Source organism: Tachypleus tridentatus, chromosome 2 (genome assembly GCF_004210375.1).
Source record: "Tachypleus tridentatus isolate NWPU-2018 chromosome 2, ASM421037v1, whole genome shotgun sequence".
Lineage (NCBI taxonomy): Eukaryota > Metazoa > Arthropoda > Merostomata > Xiphosura > Limulidae > Tachypleus > Tachypleus tridentatus.
In genome coordinates, this window is record NC_134826.1 from 33800573 (window position 1) to 33820970 (window position 20398).

Sequence of the window (20398 nt, forward strand, 5' to 3'; positions counted from 1 at the left end):
AAACCATTGGAGTTGGGTTCACCCTAATAAGATAGACAAGGTACCATTGTTCTGTCTTTGGTATTACGAGGAAGAGAAGCACCAACAATTATTTATAATGTAATGTAGTGTGGCATCTGTGAACAGACTGTGAGCAATAGATACATGAATAACAATTGTAAATAAACAGAGAGGTATACTGCAAACAACCAGAATTACAATAAGTAAGTAAGCAAGAACCAATTGCCAGACAAATTTCCACATCAATCATGAGAGTCAGGAAGCACACCAAACCAAATATGGAACTGCAAGATAGTATTTGAGTTTTAACTCAACCATAAGAACAGGGATCCATCTTGTGGCAGATGTTATGAGCAGGAAAGGATACAGCCAGGTGGAGTAAGTAGTGAGAGACAAAAAATAGTACACATTCCAGCCTGAACAATTTCACCTATGAGACGAAAAAAGTGCCATCAGGGACATGATGAAATGTCAAATCAGATGAAAGGAAACACTATAAAGAAGTCAACCTTATGAGAAAGGAAAAAACAAGTCAACCAAATAAACTGGTAAACTCAACTCATAAGGCTGGAAAATGAAAGGCCTAAACACACCAAAAGGTTCCAGATAAGAAGTAAACGGGAATAAAAAACCATGAAAGAAAACCCCACAAGCAATGTAGTACCACATAGCCCACACAGGACACAGAAAGAGAAAATGAAATGACAAGGATAAATATGGGAAATGTAAGGGTGTGAAAGCATTTTGTCATATAGATAGTGGAAATCTATGGAAAAAGAACCAAGGCCAAATTGATCAAACAGAGCTACTCAGAAAACTTGACATGAAGAGGTGTGGATGACAGAAGGAAAGTGGAATGGAGACATATAGATGGGACAGCATGAAATCAAAGGTCCCTCCATGCTACACAAAGGGCAGACAAAGCCAAAGACCTGGAAACAAGAAAGATAACAGGTTGTCAACCAAGACAAGTGGCAAATACATACATGCCTAGATGAGGTCAGAATCGCTGGATAATTGGAGGATTGAGGAACCCCTCCATGAGAATGACCATGGGTGAATGTTAAAACCTATCCACAACTGGGATCAAAATTTTGAGAGGGCAAGTCATGAGCAGTATCTTATGTAACCCTAGAGTACAAAAAATGAAAGTACCAGAATAAAGTACCCTCATGTCTATAGAGGTATAGGACCACATGAATGTCAGCAGAATACACTAAAAACTTTTGCATTAGGAGGAAGATAAAAGACAGGTCTATGAACAACAAGGGCAGCTAAAACACAGAAATGAAGGCCAGAGTCAGTCAAAGTCCAATACCAAAAAATATCTTGTGTATCAAGATATGTACTCCAAACTACAAGAGCAGCACTGATGAAAGATGGAAGACCCAAGAAGGTGGAAGTGTAACACCAGCCATATCAAGGTCACTGTCTCATCACCAAATCACATTGGTCCAAAGGAAAGAAAGAAATATAACCACGTGATCACACAAATCAAAGAAGAAGTGCCATCAGTCAAGAAATATGCACAGAAGGTAATGGATATGAGTGCTACAGATGGGTACAAGACAAACCAAGAAGCCTAAATCTCCAAAAGAGACGTAACATTTCCAGATAGCGAGGAAAGAGACATGATATGGTCTTGATGACTAAATTCCTCATATCCCTAATATTTAGTGATTTTGGAGTGTGAAGAAAATTCCCAAGAGAACTCAAATGCATGGTTGGGGAAAAAAAAAAGACAAATTTCTGCATACTGATGAGCCACTCCATTTCATCTACCTCTTCTAGACACAAAGTGGTATGGTTTGAAGATACCAAACAAGAAGAAGCCAGGCATCTTGAGGAAGATAAACCTAGATGGCCAACACTTGTATATGTCCAGCAAAGTTTGTGATTACTCACTAAACCACAGAAAGGAGCTGAAGTAAGCTTAAATGGAAGAATCTGGAAATGGGCCCCCTCATGGATGACTGAAAGAAAATAAGAAAGAATGCATCTATTACAAAGTTGGTGACCTATAGATTTGGAGTGAAAACCAAAATAAAGAGATAAAATCAACTTGCTGTTGGAACAAAGAGGATCCAGAGGCTAAAAGAGACCACCTTCCATACTGGAAATAGCTACAAAATAGTGCCTAGTAATAGTAATAGTAATGGGCAGCTGATTATGTAAGACAGGATCCCTTCAAAGAGGGAAAGGAGCAGTAGATAACTGAGAAGGTGGGAACTGGAAGTGAAGAAACAGATCCTCTGAGAAACCCATGGAATGGAAGTAAATGTCTTCAAAAAGTCAACAAAACTGGGGAACATGAATCCCACAGGATCTAATCCTGCAACATATTTATACACTTGTATCATTGTTGATTACCAAGACAGATATGTGAAAAATAAGAAAAGGATGAAAACACCAAAATGCATGTAAAAGATGACAGAGAAGTATGCAAAATGTCCACCTTAATATGGGACTCCAAAAAAGCAAGACAGGGCCCAAAAATAGTATTATGCAATAAAATAACCAGTCTGAAGTCCTAGTAGGAAGACATGAAAAGAAGAACCACTATAAACAGAGTCTCACCCCAATAAGACATGACACCAAACCAGCCAGAATAGTGAGGAAAGGTTGGTGAGAACAGCCACATCCTGAACGTCTTAAGCGTATAGTCAGAAATGTCAGGGAATTGAAGCACACAAACTCCCAAACTAAAGATATAAAAAAGATGTGCAGGACCTGGTAAAACAAAATGAATAAAAACATACTGTTGTGTTCCTCAAATTGCAACAAAGCATTTTAAGTAAGTATGAAAACAACAAAATAATACAAGTATTAACTTACAGGGAGCTATAAATAAGAATCTACAATGTGGTTACTAACTTTCAATTGTATAATACGAGGAGAAAAATTGGTTTCAAATATTAAGAATTTAGGAAATAGAGCAGCTAAAGCAAAGCTCAGCCCTATGAATGGTAAATAAAAACATCTCAGTGACATAGCAATACAAAAAAAAAGTGTTACACTTACAACAATTAGGATTATGAGGTACATATATATGAAAATAACTAAAAAGAATTATTTGGATAGAACAATAAATTAGATGTTTGTAGTACTAATGATACATAACATACAAACTACCTAAAAATACCTAGGTAACAAAATAATTATTAATATTGAACTAACAAAGCATCTAAATATATCAAGACAACAAAGTACTAATCAATATTGACCTAACAAACCATTGCAATGTGCCTAATCAACAAAGTAATAATAAAAATCAAACTTACAATTCCCCTAAATTAGTTTTGCATATAATTATCTAACTTACCAGAGTCTGAAAACAGATGATATGAAAAAAGTCACACAAAGCCTGCCACAGGTATTGCAGCCTGCACTATAGTAAACAAGTAAAAAACCAAGACCCCAGGAAGGCTGGAAGCAACAAGAAGAAAGGAGAACAAAAAAACCTCCACCAAAGTGAACAATGTTGCAGTACAGCAACTGGAGCTGGAAAAAATAAAACTTCTGAAATCACCCATATATCTAACATACATAGATGCCTGAATATGTTTCAACATTATGGAGAAGAAGGTCCTGACTCCATGTAAGAAGTGAAACTAAACAAACCAAGACATGTACTCTCTCAGCAGACAGCACTGATTCCAAGGCATGGTAAGAAAAATTTGTTTTCCCAGAAATAATAGTAATCCTGTTGGACATCACAAAAAAATTAAACATAAGAAATATACAATAAAGTGTGTGAAACAGATAATCAAAATCTGTTACACAACATACAGCAAAATTGCATTAAAGTACAGACATTAAAAAAAATCATATTTAGTCAGTTTTGAAAACTGAAAGTAAGTGAAAAACATCTGATTCATTAGGTGCCAAAGTGAGGTACACGTAATGTAATACAAAGGGAACCTGCTGCTCTGAGTGTGTGTTTGATGCTTTCCTTGGAGAAGGGTTGTTACATGTGCTATGTATGGTAAATAAGCAGCTCGAACTAAGATGGTTTAAAGGCTAATGCATCAAGTGACAACATTTCTTTTTAATGCATTTAAGGGCAGCAGAAGATCAAAAAAAGCTATATGTGTGAGTAGAAGTACACACTGTTACAGAATTAACATTTAAATTGTTAACAAAATAAAAAAATTATTACTCACAATTACTGTCCTTGAAAGTAGCTGACTCACTTGGTTCTTGATCACCAAACAATACACTAACTAATGTAGAACTATGCCCATAATCTCCTTTCTGTAACTGCAGTAAAGTTCTTAAAAAGATTAAGTGCATTGATAGTTAACTCCTGTTTAATGAATTCTCAGTGTTTATAAGTATAATATTTTATATTAATTTTTTCTGAATGTCAGTGCTATTTGTTAGGAAATTATCATAAGAGTTTAGTTATCTGTAATTCAAAATTCATTCTGTGATATAAGAAGACAGTATTACAAACATCTGAATCATACAAGTCAAATGTAAAAAAAAAGCAATACAAACTTTGATTTACTATGTTCAGTATATATACCCATGTAACAGTTGAAATATTACTTGAATTAAAAACAAAATAATGTTAATATTGACAAAGAATATTTAACAAACAGTAACTTATTGCTCTACATTAACTTTTTATGCAACTGCCCCATTCATGTCAGTCAAATGTTTTGCTAATAGAACAATAATAATATACACAAAAAACATTATATTTCTTCTTGTTCCTGTATGCTCACTTTCTCAGAATAACTTTCATATATTGTGAAATCAAAGACTACTGTTTTCATGGAAGTTATTGAAAAAGTGGAATTAAAACAAATTTACACTTTCTAAATAAAACAATAGCTAGCCTTCAATACAAGTTTCAAATGTGTGCTTCAGGTTAGTAGGTGTTCTAACTATACACATCATGATGCATTGCAAAATCCCTTTAAAAATAAGAGGCATAAATTGCAGCTGACATCTTAAGAAAAATCAAAATTACAATAGAAAATATAAATAAAATTGTCCCTGTTTTTGAAGACAAATGTAAAATTAGAAATAATATCTAACTGAACCAATTTCATCCAGATAATGTAGAAGGTAAATTCATTACATATTTGAACTCTATATTGACAGTCAACTGTACAGAATTTAGTGGCTGTTTTGGTCATCATAACATCTGGCAAATGACAAAAACAACTAAGGTTTTGATGATAATATTTGAGCTTTCAAACAATGTAACGGCTTTGTTCACCAATTCATCTTTTGCAGAGAAAACTTTATTTGAAAATAACATTCCCTCAGCTGTCTCCAAAGCTTGATGAAATTCAAAATGTATTTTATAAAGTGATATACTTGCAAAAATACCTATTTTAAATGCCAAATTATTCAATATGTACTGGGAAAATATCCAAAAGTCATGTTTATTCTAATCTCAGTTGCAAGTGCAATGCATGATTGATGAGATTTAAACCAAAGATTATAATAAAACAGGTGAAAAACATATTTTCTTTCTGCTATATTTACAGTGTCCTAGGTATTATAAATACATTTAAAATCATTCTCAAGGTTTAAATCAATCTCAAAATGAAACAGTCTTGAGTAAACGTCTTGTATTTGGAAAACTTTCATCAACAACAAAACATTATTTTAGAAAGTAGGAGTGCATTTTTCAAAGAAAAAGAAAAAATCTCTAAACTTATACAAAAGTGACAAATTAATCTACTGATTTTTTTCTTATTCAAGGTTATCAACAAAATATTGTAATTTGTGTATGATCCACTGATGACATCATAGTGAAACTACAAGTTAAAGTGTATTTGCACACTGTATTTATTCAAGACTTTCTAGCTAAAAATATATACCTTAAACAAAGCTATCAAAATGTTTTAAATGATTACTAAACAATATTTAATCTATTTAACAATTAACATGCTTGCTAAAGGCTCAGCCAAATCAGCTGACTTCATGACCCCAAATTTCTAATAAAACTATGTCATATTTGTTTTTTTTTCTACTGTAATGCTATACAAGATTGGTCAATTTGATTGTCCTTGTACCTACTACAAAAACACAACAAAAACAAATTGCCATTTTTACCTTTCTAAGATGAATTAAAATTGCAACATGAAACTACACTTGTTTATCATAAATAAATTTAAACTCACAACAATATATATCTGTTTCAATTTAACTTTTATAATTTGATTGCCGTTTGAACTAATATTTCTGCTACAAAAGTTCTAAGTCGCACAACATAGGTGTAGCTCATGTTTCTCTATCAAATTACATAATGCAAAGACTACTCACAAGTTGCCCATGAGCATCCTTTACTATTATCATATTACTTTACATTTCCTCTGCCAACCTTATCTAATCTAAAAAGGTTTTCTAAAGAACACATGTGAAAAACAAGAAATATAGTACTTTGTCTGCCTTTCTAACTATGCAACAACAGCTGTTAAAAATTCAGCTGAACTCACCAATGTGTTTTCTATGGGAGTAAAGTTTGAACTAGAAGCAAAATAGACAATTAATATATCATTTGATATATTAAAACTTTGGCTTTCTATTACTTATAAATAATACAATATTAAATGTCAGAGTGAACTACCAGCAACTTCTGAGTGAGGATTGAAAGTTGGGCATGGCAAGAGGGGTGTGATTTTCTAACTTACTGATCTGTAACCAAATAAGATTGAAGGCTATAAAAATTATGCTTTGTCTAAGCAATGACAATATTATAATGAGTAATTTATGTTATATTTCATACTTATGAAAGGGGTGGATAATAAATTTAAGATACCTAGAAACCAAATGTAACAGTTCTCATACTTGGAAAAATTCAGAATTTTTAAGATATTAACTGATAAAATTAAGAACTTAAAAAGTTATAAAATTTTAATATTTAAAGTATTAGCTAGATTCTGATGTCAAGTTTATTCAGATATAATGATAAAGTAGGAGAATTATTTTTTGAATATAATTCAGTAAACTCTTATGACATGTACAGAAAATGTTGTTTATATGGAAAGAGTTAAACAGATTAATATTGTATGTATAACATACATTTATATAGATATTTCAACCTAGCAATGTTAATATACAGGAAATAAAAATAATGTTATTTACTTTTATGCTTCCAAAAATAAACAATTTGGCATTGTGTGTTTGAGATATTAATATTACAGTTTGGCTATACAATAGTAATAAATCAAGAGTGAATATATCAAAAAGTAAGAATTAAAACAGATACTCCATGCTAAGTCACTATCTTCATCAAATTACTGTCACGTCAGCAATTAATTTGAAAGCATTTCTTACTTGTTTCAGGCTACAGGGCTAATGTTAAAATTGTCATTATATTGGAAATAAATGCACATTTCTTATATAAGTGTACTAAAGTTTCTACTAAAACTGTAAAAAGATGATGATATCACACAAAAAGTGAGTTTGAGAACTGCTCATGACAACTGCTTTATTTTTTGTTGAGATATGGCTAGGAATCAAGTGGAAAAAGGTAAACAGTTTTGAGTATTAATAGAAAAGTATCTTACATGCAATCATAGCTCTTAATAAAAAATGAATAGTTCCATACAGCTATTAAAATGTGGCTGATTGGCTCATTGATGAAATAAATCCAATAGCATTTTAATCCAAGTTTTATACATAATTTTAGAATAAATAGTTTGATGCATCTAGCACAAAAAGAAAGTGGTCTAGTCATTACATTTTTAAAAGTTAGATGGTAAACTATAAAGATGAATGTGTAAAGAAATGTTCCATGGAAAGTAACTAATGAGGAAGTGTCACTGTAATTATATATTGGACCCTTTGTTTACAAAACATTGGGGTAGCATAGAACAAGGTACAGGAACAGGGAAAAAAAACCATTGAAAAAAAGGAAAATGTGAACAGCAAGATAAGCTACCATGGTGTAAACCAACAATTTTTGGTTAAACAGCCTGAAAAGTGAGAAACAAAAAGACAGCCTGGAAGCAGAGAGTGCTGGGAAAACCAGTGGCAATAATGTTACAATCACTTGCATTGGGGAACAGAAAGGGAGAAAGAAAGAAATGAGTCGTACAAAGAAAGATTTTGTTGAGTAACAAACAGTCTTACATATAAAGGCAAAGGGATGACACTCCCTGATAAAAAGGGAAGCAAAAAGTTGGAGTACGGGAAACATTTGGTTGAGAATATAAAATTAAGACATAGCTAAACAATAAAATGCTAACAGGGCTCAAAAAGGAGTGTCAGAGCACACTGGCAAGAAATATGGGAAAAGACAGACAGCAAAGAATACTAACAGAAAAGAAGAGACCAACACAGGCTAGTAGTATCCACAGCCAGAGCATATCTGGGTTTCAGATTGGAGACTAAATGAGTTGAAGGGACTAGATGCTCCATGACTTACAAACAAAATGGAAAAGAATGAGCTTCAACTAGATACAGAGAGAAAAATACTTCATGACTGATCAAAAGTCAAGAAAATAAGATCAACCATCCCAAACAAACAGCATATCAGAAGGGAAAAACAGCCAAATGTTCACAAAAGAAAGGAAACAAAAGCTGAGTATGAATTTGGCATGTGAACAACTTTATGACCTAAGACACAAAAAAGCAAAAGCCATGCCAAAGGATAAAGCCCCAAACTGGTAAACCATATTCTTCATAAGCAAACCAAAGGAAATGTGATGAAAGTGCTTTTGAAAAGTGAATGTGTCTTCATACAAATACCAGAGAAAAATAACCTATTAAGAGGAAGAAATCCCTTTCATCAGAAACTGGAAAATCATAAAAAAAAGACCCCAAAAAATTACAATGAGGGGATTTCAGTTTCCCTATTCATGAGGACAAAGAAGATATGGGAACAATAACACAGTGAGTAGCAAGTGACTCTCTCTATGGCATTCAAAACCAAGAGCTCTGAACGGTGAAGGTGCTAAGGATTATAAGGTGGATGAAAAATAATTGAAAGAGAAGAGAGAGACAGTGGGTAACAACTTGAGTGAGAAAAGAACTATAGAAATGTAAAATTTTATTGTGTAAAACTACTTGAAAAACAGAGCTCATAGTTTACCATTGTTCAGAAAAGAACAAAAAGAAGAAATGGAATTATAAATATTGTGAAAGTCAAAAATGAATAAAAGTGCAGTGAAAGAAGAAATAATTTGTAAGACAGTAACTACTATAATAAAGATTACTAAATCGAATCAGTCAGAAAGGTTTTACACAATATTTCAAACTGAAGAGAAAAATGAAAGCCATCTGTTGATGACATTGCTATGTTTAAGAATTACATCAATTTTGAGTGCAATTACTTACAGGGATTTACTGCTTACAAAGGATGTGTTGTTATTCTGTTAACCCTTTTGCAATAAGCATCTTCAGGGCATATTGCTGGTTTTAGTGAGTTATATTTTGTTACGATATAAAAATAACTCTGTCAAAAAATACAACTAAAAATCAAATTTTAATAGTATATAAATTGTAAGTTTTTAATTTCATAGGACAATATTAAAAAATCCTGAATTTCCCCTAGTGTCCAAATTGTGATAATTTCTTTATAAGCATTCCCTTTTTTTTATTATTTCTTTACCACTTGTCCAAGAAGTTCAAAATCTGATATAAATTACTCATAATAATGTTGTCATTGTATTGGCAAGTCATAATTTTCATAGCCTTCAATCTTATTTTGTTGCATAGCAATAAATCAGGAAACCAGACCTTTCTTTCAATTCCTACCTGTCCCATCTTCTCTTTCTGAAATTTCCAGTAGTTCTCTTTGATATTCAATACTTTACAATTTACAATGAACAGCAAGTTTTAATCTATCAAATGCTGTATTGTATTATGTTGTTTTCTGCACAGAGTCAGTCTTACTTCCAATTTAAACTTCATTCCATGGCTCTTGTCACACTGTTAGAAAGCCAGAAAAACTGTGACAGTTATGGTACATATTCTGCTTTTTTTGGATGTTATTATTTTGAGCTATTTGTAGCATTATTTAATTAAACATAAAATTATTTAGTGTAAAACACAGAGTTCAGTGTCATCAATAATCTATAGCAAAAAACAAAGACCCAGGAAAGTACTTTATTTCTTGTTTTCCATTTACATATTTATTTATTTTTACAAAAGTAACTAAAATGTATAGTTGGAAGCTTGTTAGATTGGGTAAGGTTATATAAATAGTAAACATTTTTCACAATGTCCACTCATAAGTACATTATGTAATTCAATACCACAATGTGAGCTGCATGTTTGCCACATAACTAACACCTTATAAACAAATATTTAAAATTTAAGTATAAATAGATGTCTATTGTTATATGTTTAAAGCTATTTAAGATAAATTGTTAATATTTGTTAGCAAATCTGTTGAAGTACATGTTGTAACTGCTCCTTTGATGCAGTATTTTTTTTTCAAGATATTACAAAAATTCTACTTATTCTGTTAACAAGTGGAAAAGTAACAGCCAAAAGAAGGAAGCTATTCAGTTAACAGATTGGCAAGTTATGCAGTATTGACTAATAAAGAAGTTTTCCTTCAGCACTATTTTGGCTCAACTTCAAACTTAACATGGTTTTAAATTCTAAAAATTCTGGAACTTTCTTTAATTTATGATTTCTGAGAATAAATCATAAAATCTAAAGCTTTGGAGTTAATTTCCAAACATCAAATAAAACACAATAAAATATTAAACTATAATAGTGAAGTAAGTATAACTAAATAAGTATTTAAAAAGTTTGATTTTCTGTTTACACTTAATAGGTGCAAATTAACAGCAAAAACTTAGTAAGTTCAGTAGGAAGTCAGATTTTGTTTGCAATTTTTATCAAAATTATTTGTATGATATAAAAATATATAATATTAATTGTGGAAATTATACTTTTTACTTTGTACTAGCTGAAAATTGTATGACACATGATTACTACATGTGGACCAGACAGAAAGAGCTTATTAAAACAATCATAAGCATTTAGTTTCACTAGCTGCTAAACAAAAACAGCTATTTTTTTTCACGTATCCATTACTACACCAAATATAAAAAAAATTTGTTTCATACTTTAAACTTAAATCTTTTCACTAGGATATACAATTCTTACCGCTTTAGTCGATTGTAAGTCACGTCATTTGTCAACTTCATGAGTTGGTATGGTGTGTTCTCCTCAATTTCAAGCAAATCAAAACTTTCATCAAATGACAAACATATTTCCTTTTCAGTAGTTCGTGTCACAATGCCAGAAGCCAAAATGTTCTCACTTTTGTCCTGAGATAAAGCAACTCCAGCAATGTCCCCTGAAGATAAAAGTAAAAAATATAATGATCTATACAAATCAAATACCATACTTTTCAAGCTTGCTCCATTACACTTATAAATAATTAACATGCATATTGTTTACTTTTTATACTCAGAATTCAAATACATACATAAAACCTTACTCCAAATGGAAAAAATCAGGTCTATTGAAACACAAACATCAAAACTACAAAACTAAGTTACTTGAAAATTCAAAAATTTTATCCCTTTGTACTGTTGACTTTCTTGTTACAATACTTTTTGTAGCATTAAAACCTTCTATATCTAGCTAGGTTACGTATATATTATATCTTGATCCCTAATTATCTTCATAAAATTCACAAATATTTTATTATACTTGTTTGTTTCCTTTTCTGTTAGCTATATTTTGTGCACCAGCATTACTAAGTGTTGGGTATGTTTATACATGATTTCATTTCTCATCAGGACCTCTATCAGATTACACTCAAAGCTAATTATATGATCAAAGTAGTGCACTGTTTGTTATACATGTGCATACTCGTACCCTTTTTGATACAAGAAAGAAATCATTGAAATCCTAGATGGAAGAGTTCTGTAAAACAATTAGAATGAAAAGATTTGTCCTTTTTCTATATGGTTGTCTGGAAAAGTCACATACTTAAATTAAAATTTGTTAAAACAGTGAAATTTTGATTCACTCCATAAACATATACATAGTGATATAGGCAGGTTTATATGTACAGCAAGCTTTAGTTTTTCTTGATGACGAGAAACCCACTTGAAATAAAAATGTATCTCAGAACGGCTGGTATAGGTATTAACACTTTTATTGATAAGGATAGAGCAATGTTTCAACCTTCCTAGCTTTAGTTTTGCTCAACCAATAGTGTGAAATAGTCATTGTTAATATTCAGATAATTTTAAGTGAGCAATATTTATGGCTGCTATTAAGTGCTTCCAGGTTTAATGATGTAATTGAAGTTTTTAAGACATTTTAAACTATTCAAACACATGCCAAAAATGATTAAACCTATTGTGGTTTATTATTTGACAATATCAAGATACATGATAGTATGCCTTGCAGCTAAAAAAAGCAACCTCCAGAACACACCATGCATTATTAACAAGAGTGATAGTATGGTGATTTTTCACCCTCTGTAGCTTGGACTGTTGTAATATATACTATGCACAAGGCACTTAAATGAAACACAAGACTGTCAGATTTTTGTATATGGCTGTATTCTTTACTGTAGGTGCCTTTGACTTGTTTGTGACAAATATGAACAATAAACATACAGCACATAATCCACTTCTTTAAAATAATATCTTCAAAGCAAGCAAAAAGTACGTACAAAAACTCGTTACACTACTGTTTACCAAAGTTGAATGTAGGGATTTAAATAATTCACCTTTCCATCAAAAGTCCACACAGGCTAGTTCAATTACTTTAAAACCGAACTGAGAAGACAAATTATTTCTATCTATCTCTGTTACAATACAAACTATGAAACTTTATAAATCACATTATAAATCACCTGTTAAGGCTAAATTGACAACGACACTGTCTAACTTTGTTGTTGTTTTTTCACTTTTACTTTCTATAACTTACTTTAACTTCTGTATCTACATGTATTCATATTATGAAAGAAAAAAATCTGGAAATATCTAACCCTCTCATAATAATATTCAAATAATGAAAAAAACAACATAAAAGCTTCAAGTAAGATGACATCAACAATATTACAAAAGCCTACTACAACAATTAAGCTGTATACACAATGTATGACTGATACTGAATTATGTAATCAAACTTGTCAAAACTATTACTTTCAAAATGATTAACTCCTGACACTTATTATGAAAATACATAATCATTAAATATTAAATCACTAAATAAATTAAATAACAGTACTTAAGCTAAATAGTTTTGTATATCCAACAATGGTGGAGATGATAAAAAGTTAAGACTACGGTAGAAAGTCATCTGTCATTTTAGCCACAGTTAGTTCCTACAACAGATAAGAGTATTGGTTGAGAATTTATTATCTCACTGAGCAACAAATTTCTGCATAAAGCTGGTGAAGCATTTTAATCTTTCCATAAGCAACTCAAGGATGGTGCTGAGATTCATAAAGAAATCATTCCTCTGTATTCTGAATTGTTGAAAGCACTAAACCACAAATGGACAGAGGTACCAATATAATATCTGAAACTGACTTACAGACAGTACTATATAAAATTTATTAAGAGTGGTTGCTTCACACATGGTTGGCAGGAAAGCAACAGTATGGTAAAACTATTACTGGATGTACGTGTTACAATGTGCAGTGATAAAGATTAGTAAGGAAGCTGACAAGCTTGCAAAAGAAGCCTTTTTTATCAAATACAGCTCAACTCTACTGGCAGAATATTGACCTCCTCTGCACTGTTAAGTGAAAGCAGCAACTATGAAAGGTTTTCACTGACATGCAGAAGAAATTAAACTGCTGGAAAACAAAGAACCATACAGTGTGGTTAGGAGAAATAAGAGATGAAGAATCAATAGTATATGCCAGAACATTATTGGTTACATAAGTAAAGGAATCCTTCTACTTCCTGCAAAGCAGCTAGTCTCAAAGTGAAGGGTTAAAACTGTTAGCTTAACCTTGTGAAGCTGTCACTTAGTATTCAACTCAAGTTAGCAGTGAATGTTCTGAACCTTAACTGAATGACAATACAAATGCCAGCTTTGTAGTAATATGTATATATATGCAGCAAGTAAAAAAATTAAAGACTTTAAATGCCTAAAAAAGGTAAGTCCCACTGTTTACTGAGAGGATGGAAGTTCTCAAGTTATATCCTTCCTGGCTCCACACTCTTAAAAGCAGCAATGTATCCCCAGGCCAGATTTAAACTTCCAAAATACAGAGATTTGTAATAAGCTCCACAGATTGGTCTTTAAATTTTCTTTAAAATGTGAACAAAAAATACTCCTTTTCAGTCTCCTTGTACTCTCTTTATCAAATAAATTCCTGATACAACCTGACAAAAACATGGCTCAAATTACTATCCAGCTGATTTCAAACCATTGTTTTACAAAAAACTATCTTAATAAACTTATTACCCTAAGATGTATTCAGTATCACTACTTTCTTGACTACCTAAATTCTAAACATTTACATATTAACATGAATACAAAAGCAAAGCATCCTTCCTTTCCTGGATATGGGTTTTACTTTTATTTCTTATCACAAATTCAAATAAACTTAATGGTTTGTATTCAAGTTTCTAGCTTTGATCCTGAATTAGTAAAATGAAATTTAATACCTGTCTTAATTACTTGTGCTTAGAGAATAGCTAGTTCTGCTCTTGCTCTTAAACTCATTAACTAGTGTAAATACAACTTTATGTTAGTTGATAAAATAATCTAGAAGACCATGCCAAAAGTTATAGACAAGAAAAAGTTAACATATAAAATGTGGCCAATTTTTTTCTTTTACACAGAGTGAAGTATGTTATATTAAAATTTAAATATGCAAATCAGCAAGCCATATAGCAACTACAGCCAGTATAAAATCACAATGGAATAGCGTATATCAGAAGTTAATATATTCCTTATCTGAAAATGTATTTCCAACAGATATTTACCTCTCTGCACACAGTAACTATTTCTTGTGCATCTTCCTTAGGGATTCTGCACCTGCCATTAGCTTGAGTGATTTCCCACCTAAGACACTTTATAATGTGTACTGCATTATTGACAATAGCTCTCCACTAATGACAGTACTATATAAAATGTAAGAGTGGTTAATCCCCATATGGATGACAGAAAAGAGTTAAAGAAAATGTTAATTTCTAAAATGACATAATTACCTTCCTGCAAACAGTATCTAGAATACCATAATGATATATTAAAAAAAAACCTTGATACATTCCCTCAGATACACAGATTAAAGGGAAGAGTCCATAAAGTATAACATGCTATACTGGAGGTTTACCAGAGGGGTAAAATTTATAGGAGACTGTATCTATCTCATTTAAAGTATACTCTTCAATCACGTGAAAGTACGAAACAAAAAAGGCAAATTAAGCCACTATCACAAGGATGGGAAGAAAAGTTACAATCAAAATAGCATTTGCACAAAACAGGTTGGTGAACATAAGGTTTTGTTTCACTAGATCAATGGTAAGACTAGGAGCTGGGAGTAGCAAGAGTCTCCCATGCTCCATTCGAAGAACAAGAAGGGTAAAAGAATTCATAATGGGGAGACACCTGTGTCCAGATCTGATTAGACCAAACCACCACAAAAAGCCTTTTACTGACGAAATTGCAATAAAACATAGATTGAAAAGCTGACATGCTCAAGCTAGGAAAGTGTACAGATATTTCCCTGGTGCCATTTTTTTTTCATAATAGTTCATACCGCTACTATTACTATATTGTGATGGGAAAACTCTATGTCAGCATTGGGCACTTTAGAAGCCAGGGATGATAGGTTTAATGCTTTTGTTACCCATGACTTGATGTTGGTTTAGAAAAGTAATTACCCCAAGTGAGATAACATTAGCAACTAGGTGGATTTAGAAACATGAATGGGAGAACATAACATCCAAATAAAGAGAAAAATAAAGGCACACATGAAAGTCAGTGAACAGACTGTAAAATAGCTGCTGATATGCTCCCTAACAGACTTAGGGGCCAAATCTTTGATGCTGTAGAGTTGTCCAGAGATGTGCTACAACCTGCAAGAGATGCAGCAGTGAAAAAGTAGAAATGTAGAGAGGGAGATGGTAGAAGAATGTTGATCACAGTGTTTGCACAACCAAACCATCAAATACAGGTCCTCAGAAAGAGAAGGTGGCACTGCCACAAAAGAGAAAAGAGGATCACAAAAGATTTTCCATTGGCCACTCAAAGTCTACTGAAGAACCCTTATAGAAACCTACCCTAGAAGAGCAAAATGTTATACAGATGATAAAGTCACCAAAAAAGAGAAAAAAATTTCACACACAAAGTATGGGAGATGCAAAGAGTTAAAGTGACTAGATGCTCAATTTCCCATAAAGACAATTTTCTAGTTGTTGTGAGTCAAGCAAGAATTGAAAAAGACTCATAGGTGTACCAAGTATTGAGTAAGAATTGGAAACAACTTTGAAACTTTGATCAGCCAGCCCAGACTAGCCACTTCTTGGAGGAGAAATTGAATGCATGGCCAAGAAGAAGTGAGAAGGAGCCAGCTGTTCATATAATAATAAAAACAAAGTTAAAGACTATGGACATGGCAAGCACATGCTCCCATGACTCAGCTGATGAAATAAGAAATACAGAAAACTGAAATGATGCTAAAGATAAGAGCTCAAACCTGGTCAGCCCTGATCCCACTGAAACAAAACACAGGAAATAACAGGAGGACAGGGTAATTGGAATATGTAGAAAAGCATTTGATACATCAAACTAGGTCATTCCCAGTTTGGAGAAAAATTATAAAAAAAAAAAGAAGAAAACCCTTCATCTTGAACTGAGGAGTCACAAGATAGTGACTGCAGGAGGAAAAGTCAACGATGATCATAGAACTAAGAATGGGAAATATAAACAGTACAGAGATGAGTGTGACATCTCAGAAGGCCCCAACAATAAAAAACAAATGAGCAGACAAGACAGGAGATGAAACTTTGGACAAGGTATTGAAAAGGACTGATTGCATATCCCTAGAAAAACTATCAGTATTACAGTGTAAAACTTCAGGTAGAAGACAAAAACAGAACAGGTGATGAAAAGGATTGGAAAGAAAAAGAGAAAAATTGCACACTAGAAAGTATTACTGTACAAAAACAATCAATTCCTCAAGTAGTAAAATGGATTCTAGGGAGTGGGAATTCAAGAATAGGAATGAGAAACAGCCATAAGCCATTGCTAAGGTATTCTACAATTGAAGAGAATGAGTCATTTGAATGTGGAAACAAAGTTGATTTATAAATGAGTCAACATGGAAAAGTATATCTGGAGAAAAAGGAAAATAAAAAAAATCCTCAGTGTGAAAGTCATGTGACAAAGATCAGGAAGGATTAAAACAAATAGAAAGGAAAAATAAAGAACAAATCTGAGAGGAGAAACAGTGTCCTCAGCAAGTAAACAGAAGCCTAATGCAAACCTAGGAGATGGAAAGAGCAGATCAAATTGTTGCTCTAGTAGTCAGGTTTAAAAAGAGTAGAACATACAACTAACATAAGAAGGCAAAAAAGCAACAAAGAACCCACAACACATGAAATAAGGTGCTAACAATCCTACAGTAGCCACAAACAAAGTCAGAACAGTGTTAGCAACATTGCCAGAGCCTCAGAAGGTAGTACTAGCATCATCATTTATGAATTCATAGTCACAGTGGCAATCCCCTAGATCATTTTTTTCTTTTAGTTATTTTGTGGAAATTTAGTTTTCAATAAAAATTAAAACAAACTAAGGAAGCAAAGAAAGCACTGTGAATAAAGTAGCATAAATAATAAAAAAAAATTAGTTAAATCTGAAGAAACATGTCTGTTAAGGAAAGTGCCAAGGATAACAATGAATGAAGTTCATCTTGAATGCAAGTGGTTATGTTGATCTATTGTATATGAAGGAAGTGTCTTTCTTCTATTAGTGGAGAGACATGGTCATATGCTTATTATGTTATGCACCAGCAAAGTTCATGTTGTAACATATGTCCTAGGTGAGAGATAGCTCAAGCTAATGGGATGCACAAGGAACAGCTACCATGCAAAGAGAAGTAGGTAAATCATTTCAGAACTACATTACAACATTGTTTAGCATGTCATGGATATTGTGATAGCACTGATAACTGGAAGGAGTGGTGTATGCCTTATATGTGATGGCATTTCAAAACATCTGCAATATAAACTATGACAGAAAATATCAAGACTAGAATGTGGTGATGAAGACCATAACAGAGTAATGAGGCTCCAAAATCATTTTAAAAAAGGTACTTAATCCTCTGCCTCAGTGAACTGCTGAATTTACTTCTCATACCCTTAAAAGAAATCAGTTGTTTTTTTCATTTCCAGTAAACTACATTGGTATTAGTTTTTGCAGCAATGTCAAGTTACTTACTCTGTTCCTGATTAGAAACAGAATAAAATTTAGTGTTTACTGATCATCTGTGGTTGCAAATATCATTCAACTAATGTCACATTTCTATGCATTCAATTTTTATAATGGTCCAATTTCATTTAATAACTTTCAGATTATCTCTCCAATTACTAATGAGCATGTGTTAACGATTTGCTTCAGAACTATTATAGAATTATCCCAATATCAGTGGCATCAATGCATAAATACGTTATGCTGCTATTAGTTGATAATTCAAGAGTAGATTATCCCTTCTCTATTGATTTGCTCCCATATAACATACATATAACTAATTCTTCCATTTAGAATTCCTATGTTGTTAAGAATTTTTCTCAACAACTGATAAAGCTAATATTAAGGGCTGCACAAAAACCAATCATAGTATCCATAGTTTAAGCTACCAGTTATGAATGCATACAAGCCAATCGCATTACCAGTGGAAACATAATACAAGCAACAGTAAAAATTTATTTATGTGAATAATCAGCACAGAGAGATAGATAAATGATAGCTAACCCTCAAAATCATAAATGATCTTCACAGTATTGTTTCATAGTATTTAATATTTTTGATTTCATAACCTGTATTATCTGAGATATACATTCTGTGAACTTGTACAAGTTTGGGTTGTTGTTTTACAGATTTATCTTGGGTGTTTATATTGTTCTTTATGATAAATATACCTCAGAGTGTCACCATTACCAACGACACTATCAATGGTGAACCTATGGTAAAAATATGTTTAAAATGGTGCCATAACTCTTGATCATAATAACAGCATGACAGTAAAATGTGGGCTATTGTGAACTGATTGTCACTCAGACCATATATTAGTGCATCAGTGCCAGATAACAGAAAGCGATGAGTTAAAAAACTGTGACCAATGCAATAGATTTCTTAGCACAGAACATCAAAATGCTCCACAAGAGGTAGAAGAGGGGACACAGAGGATGTTCAAGTGCTCTTGTAAACTTGAAACAATGTGTAGAATAAAGGTCAACTTATGGTCAAAGATTACCCCCAAGAATTTTACCTCAGGGACCAGGGGAAGCACAAATTCTCCAAGACGGTGCTTGGATATGGGTGACTACCCTGTTGGCAGCAGAAGTGCATGAAAACGATTTTGGAATGAGATAAGATAAAACTGTTTGTTGTGGTCCACTTCAGTATGTTGTTGAAGGGATTCTAATGCTGCCGTTCAATAAACGTCATGCTCAACAACTGACACAAAATGTGGAAGTCATTGACATAGGGTCCTTTTGCAACTGTAGGGAGGACTTGTCCATGATGGCATTAATCTTTATAATGAAAAGTGTAACATTCAAGACACAGCCCTAAGGGACTCCAAGTTCCTGTGAGAAAGAACAGGATAGTATCAAACCCACACAGACTTGGAATCACTGGTTCATTAAAAATGTTTAATAAAAATGGGTAAATGGCCACGCAACCCACAAGTGGAGGTCTCACAAGATGCCATACATCCATGTTGTATCATAAGCTTTTTCAAGGTCACAAAATACAAAAACAAGATCTTGTTGCTTGAGAAAAGCTTCTCTGATTGATGTTTCAAGTCGAATCATGTGGTCCATGGTAGAACATTGTCGTCAGATCCCACACTGAGTGGATGAGAGGAAGTTGTTTGATTCAAGGAACCAAACAAGACGAGCATTAATCATCATATCTAAAAACTTACAGAGACAGCTCGTCCAAGCAATTGGATGGTAGTTTGGTTTGTTTTGAATTTCACACAAAGCTACACGAGGGCTATTTGCACTATTGGACGATAGTTTGAAGGAATCTTTGGACCCTTCTTAGATTTAGAAAAAAAGGGGAGTACAATAGCATGGAACAGCATCAAGAAAAACATTCTCCTGCAGATCCCATTAAATAAAACCAGAAGAACAGCAAGAGAGGCAGCATTTCATAATGAATGTTACCAGGTCCAACTGAAGTTCTGCCAGACCAACGAAGAGCAAGCTTGAGTTCTGCCAGCATAAAAGGGTGATTATACTCATAGAAATGATCAGCCCAA

The 20398-nt window shown here is 32.8% G+C and overlaps 1 protein-coding gene across 3 annotated transcripts in view; it reads right to left on the reverse strand.

The window, feature by feature from the left end:
* LOC143240601 (DNA-binding protein SMUBP-2-like) overlaps positions 1 to 20398 on the reverse strand; it is an 89514-nt gene that overhangs the window by 54335 nt on the left and 14781 nt on the right. For all 3 annotated transcript variants that reach the window (XM_076483323.1, XM_076483317.1, XM_076483315.1), the window contains exons 4-5: positions 11089 to 11281; positions 4164 to 4273 (exon numbers count right to left, since the gene is read on the reverse strand). In XM_076483323.1, coding sequence (XP_076339438.1) covers positions 4164 to 4273; positions 11089 to 11281 — 303 coding nt within the window. The remainder of the gene's footprint in view (positions 1 to 4163; positions 4274 to 11088; positions 11282 to 20398) is intronic.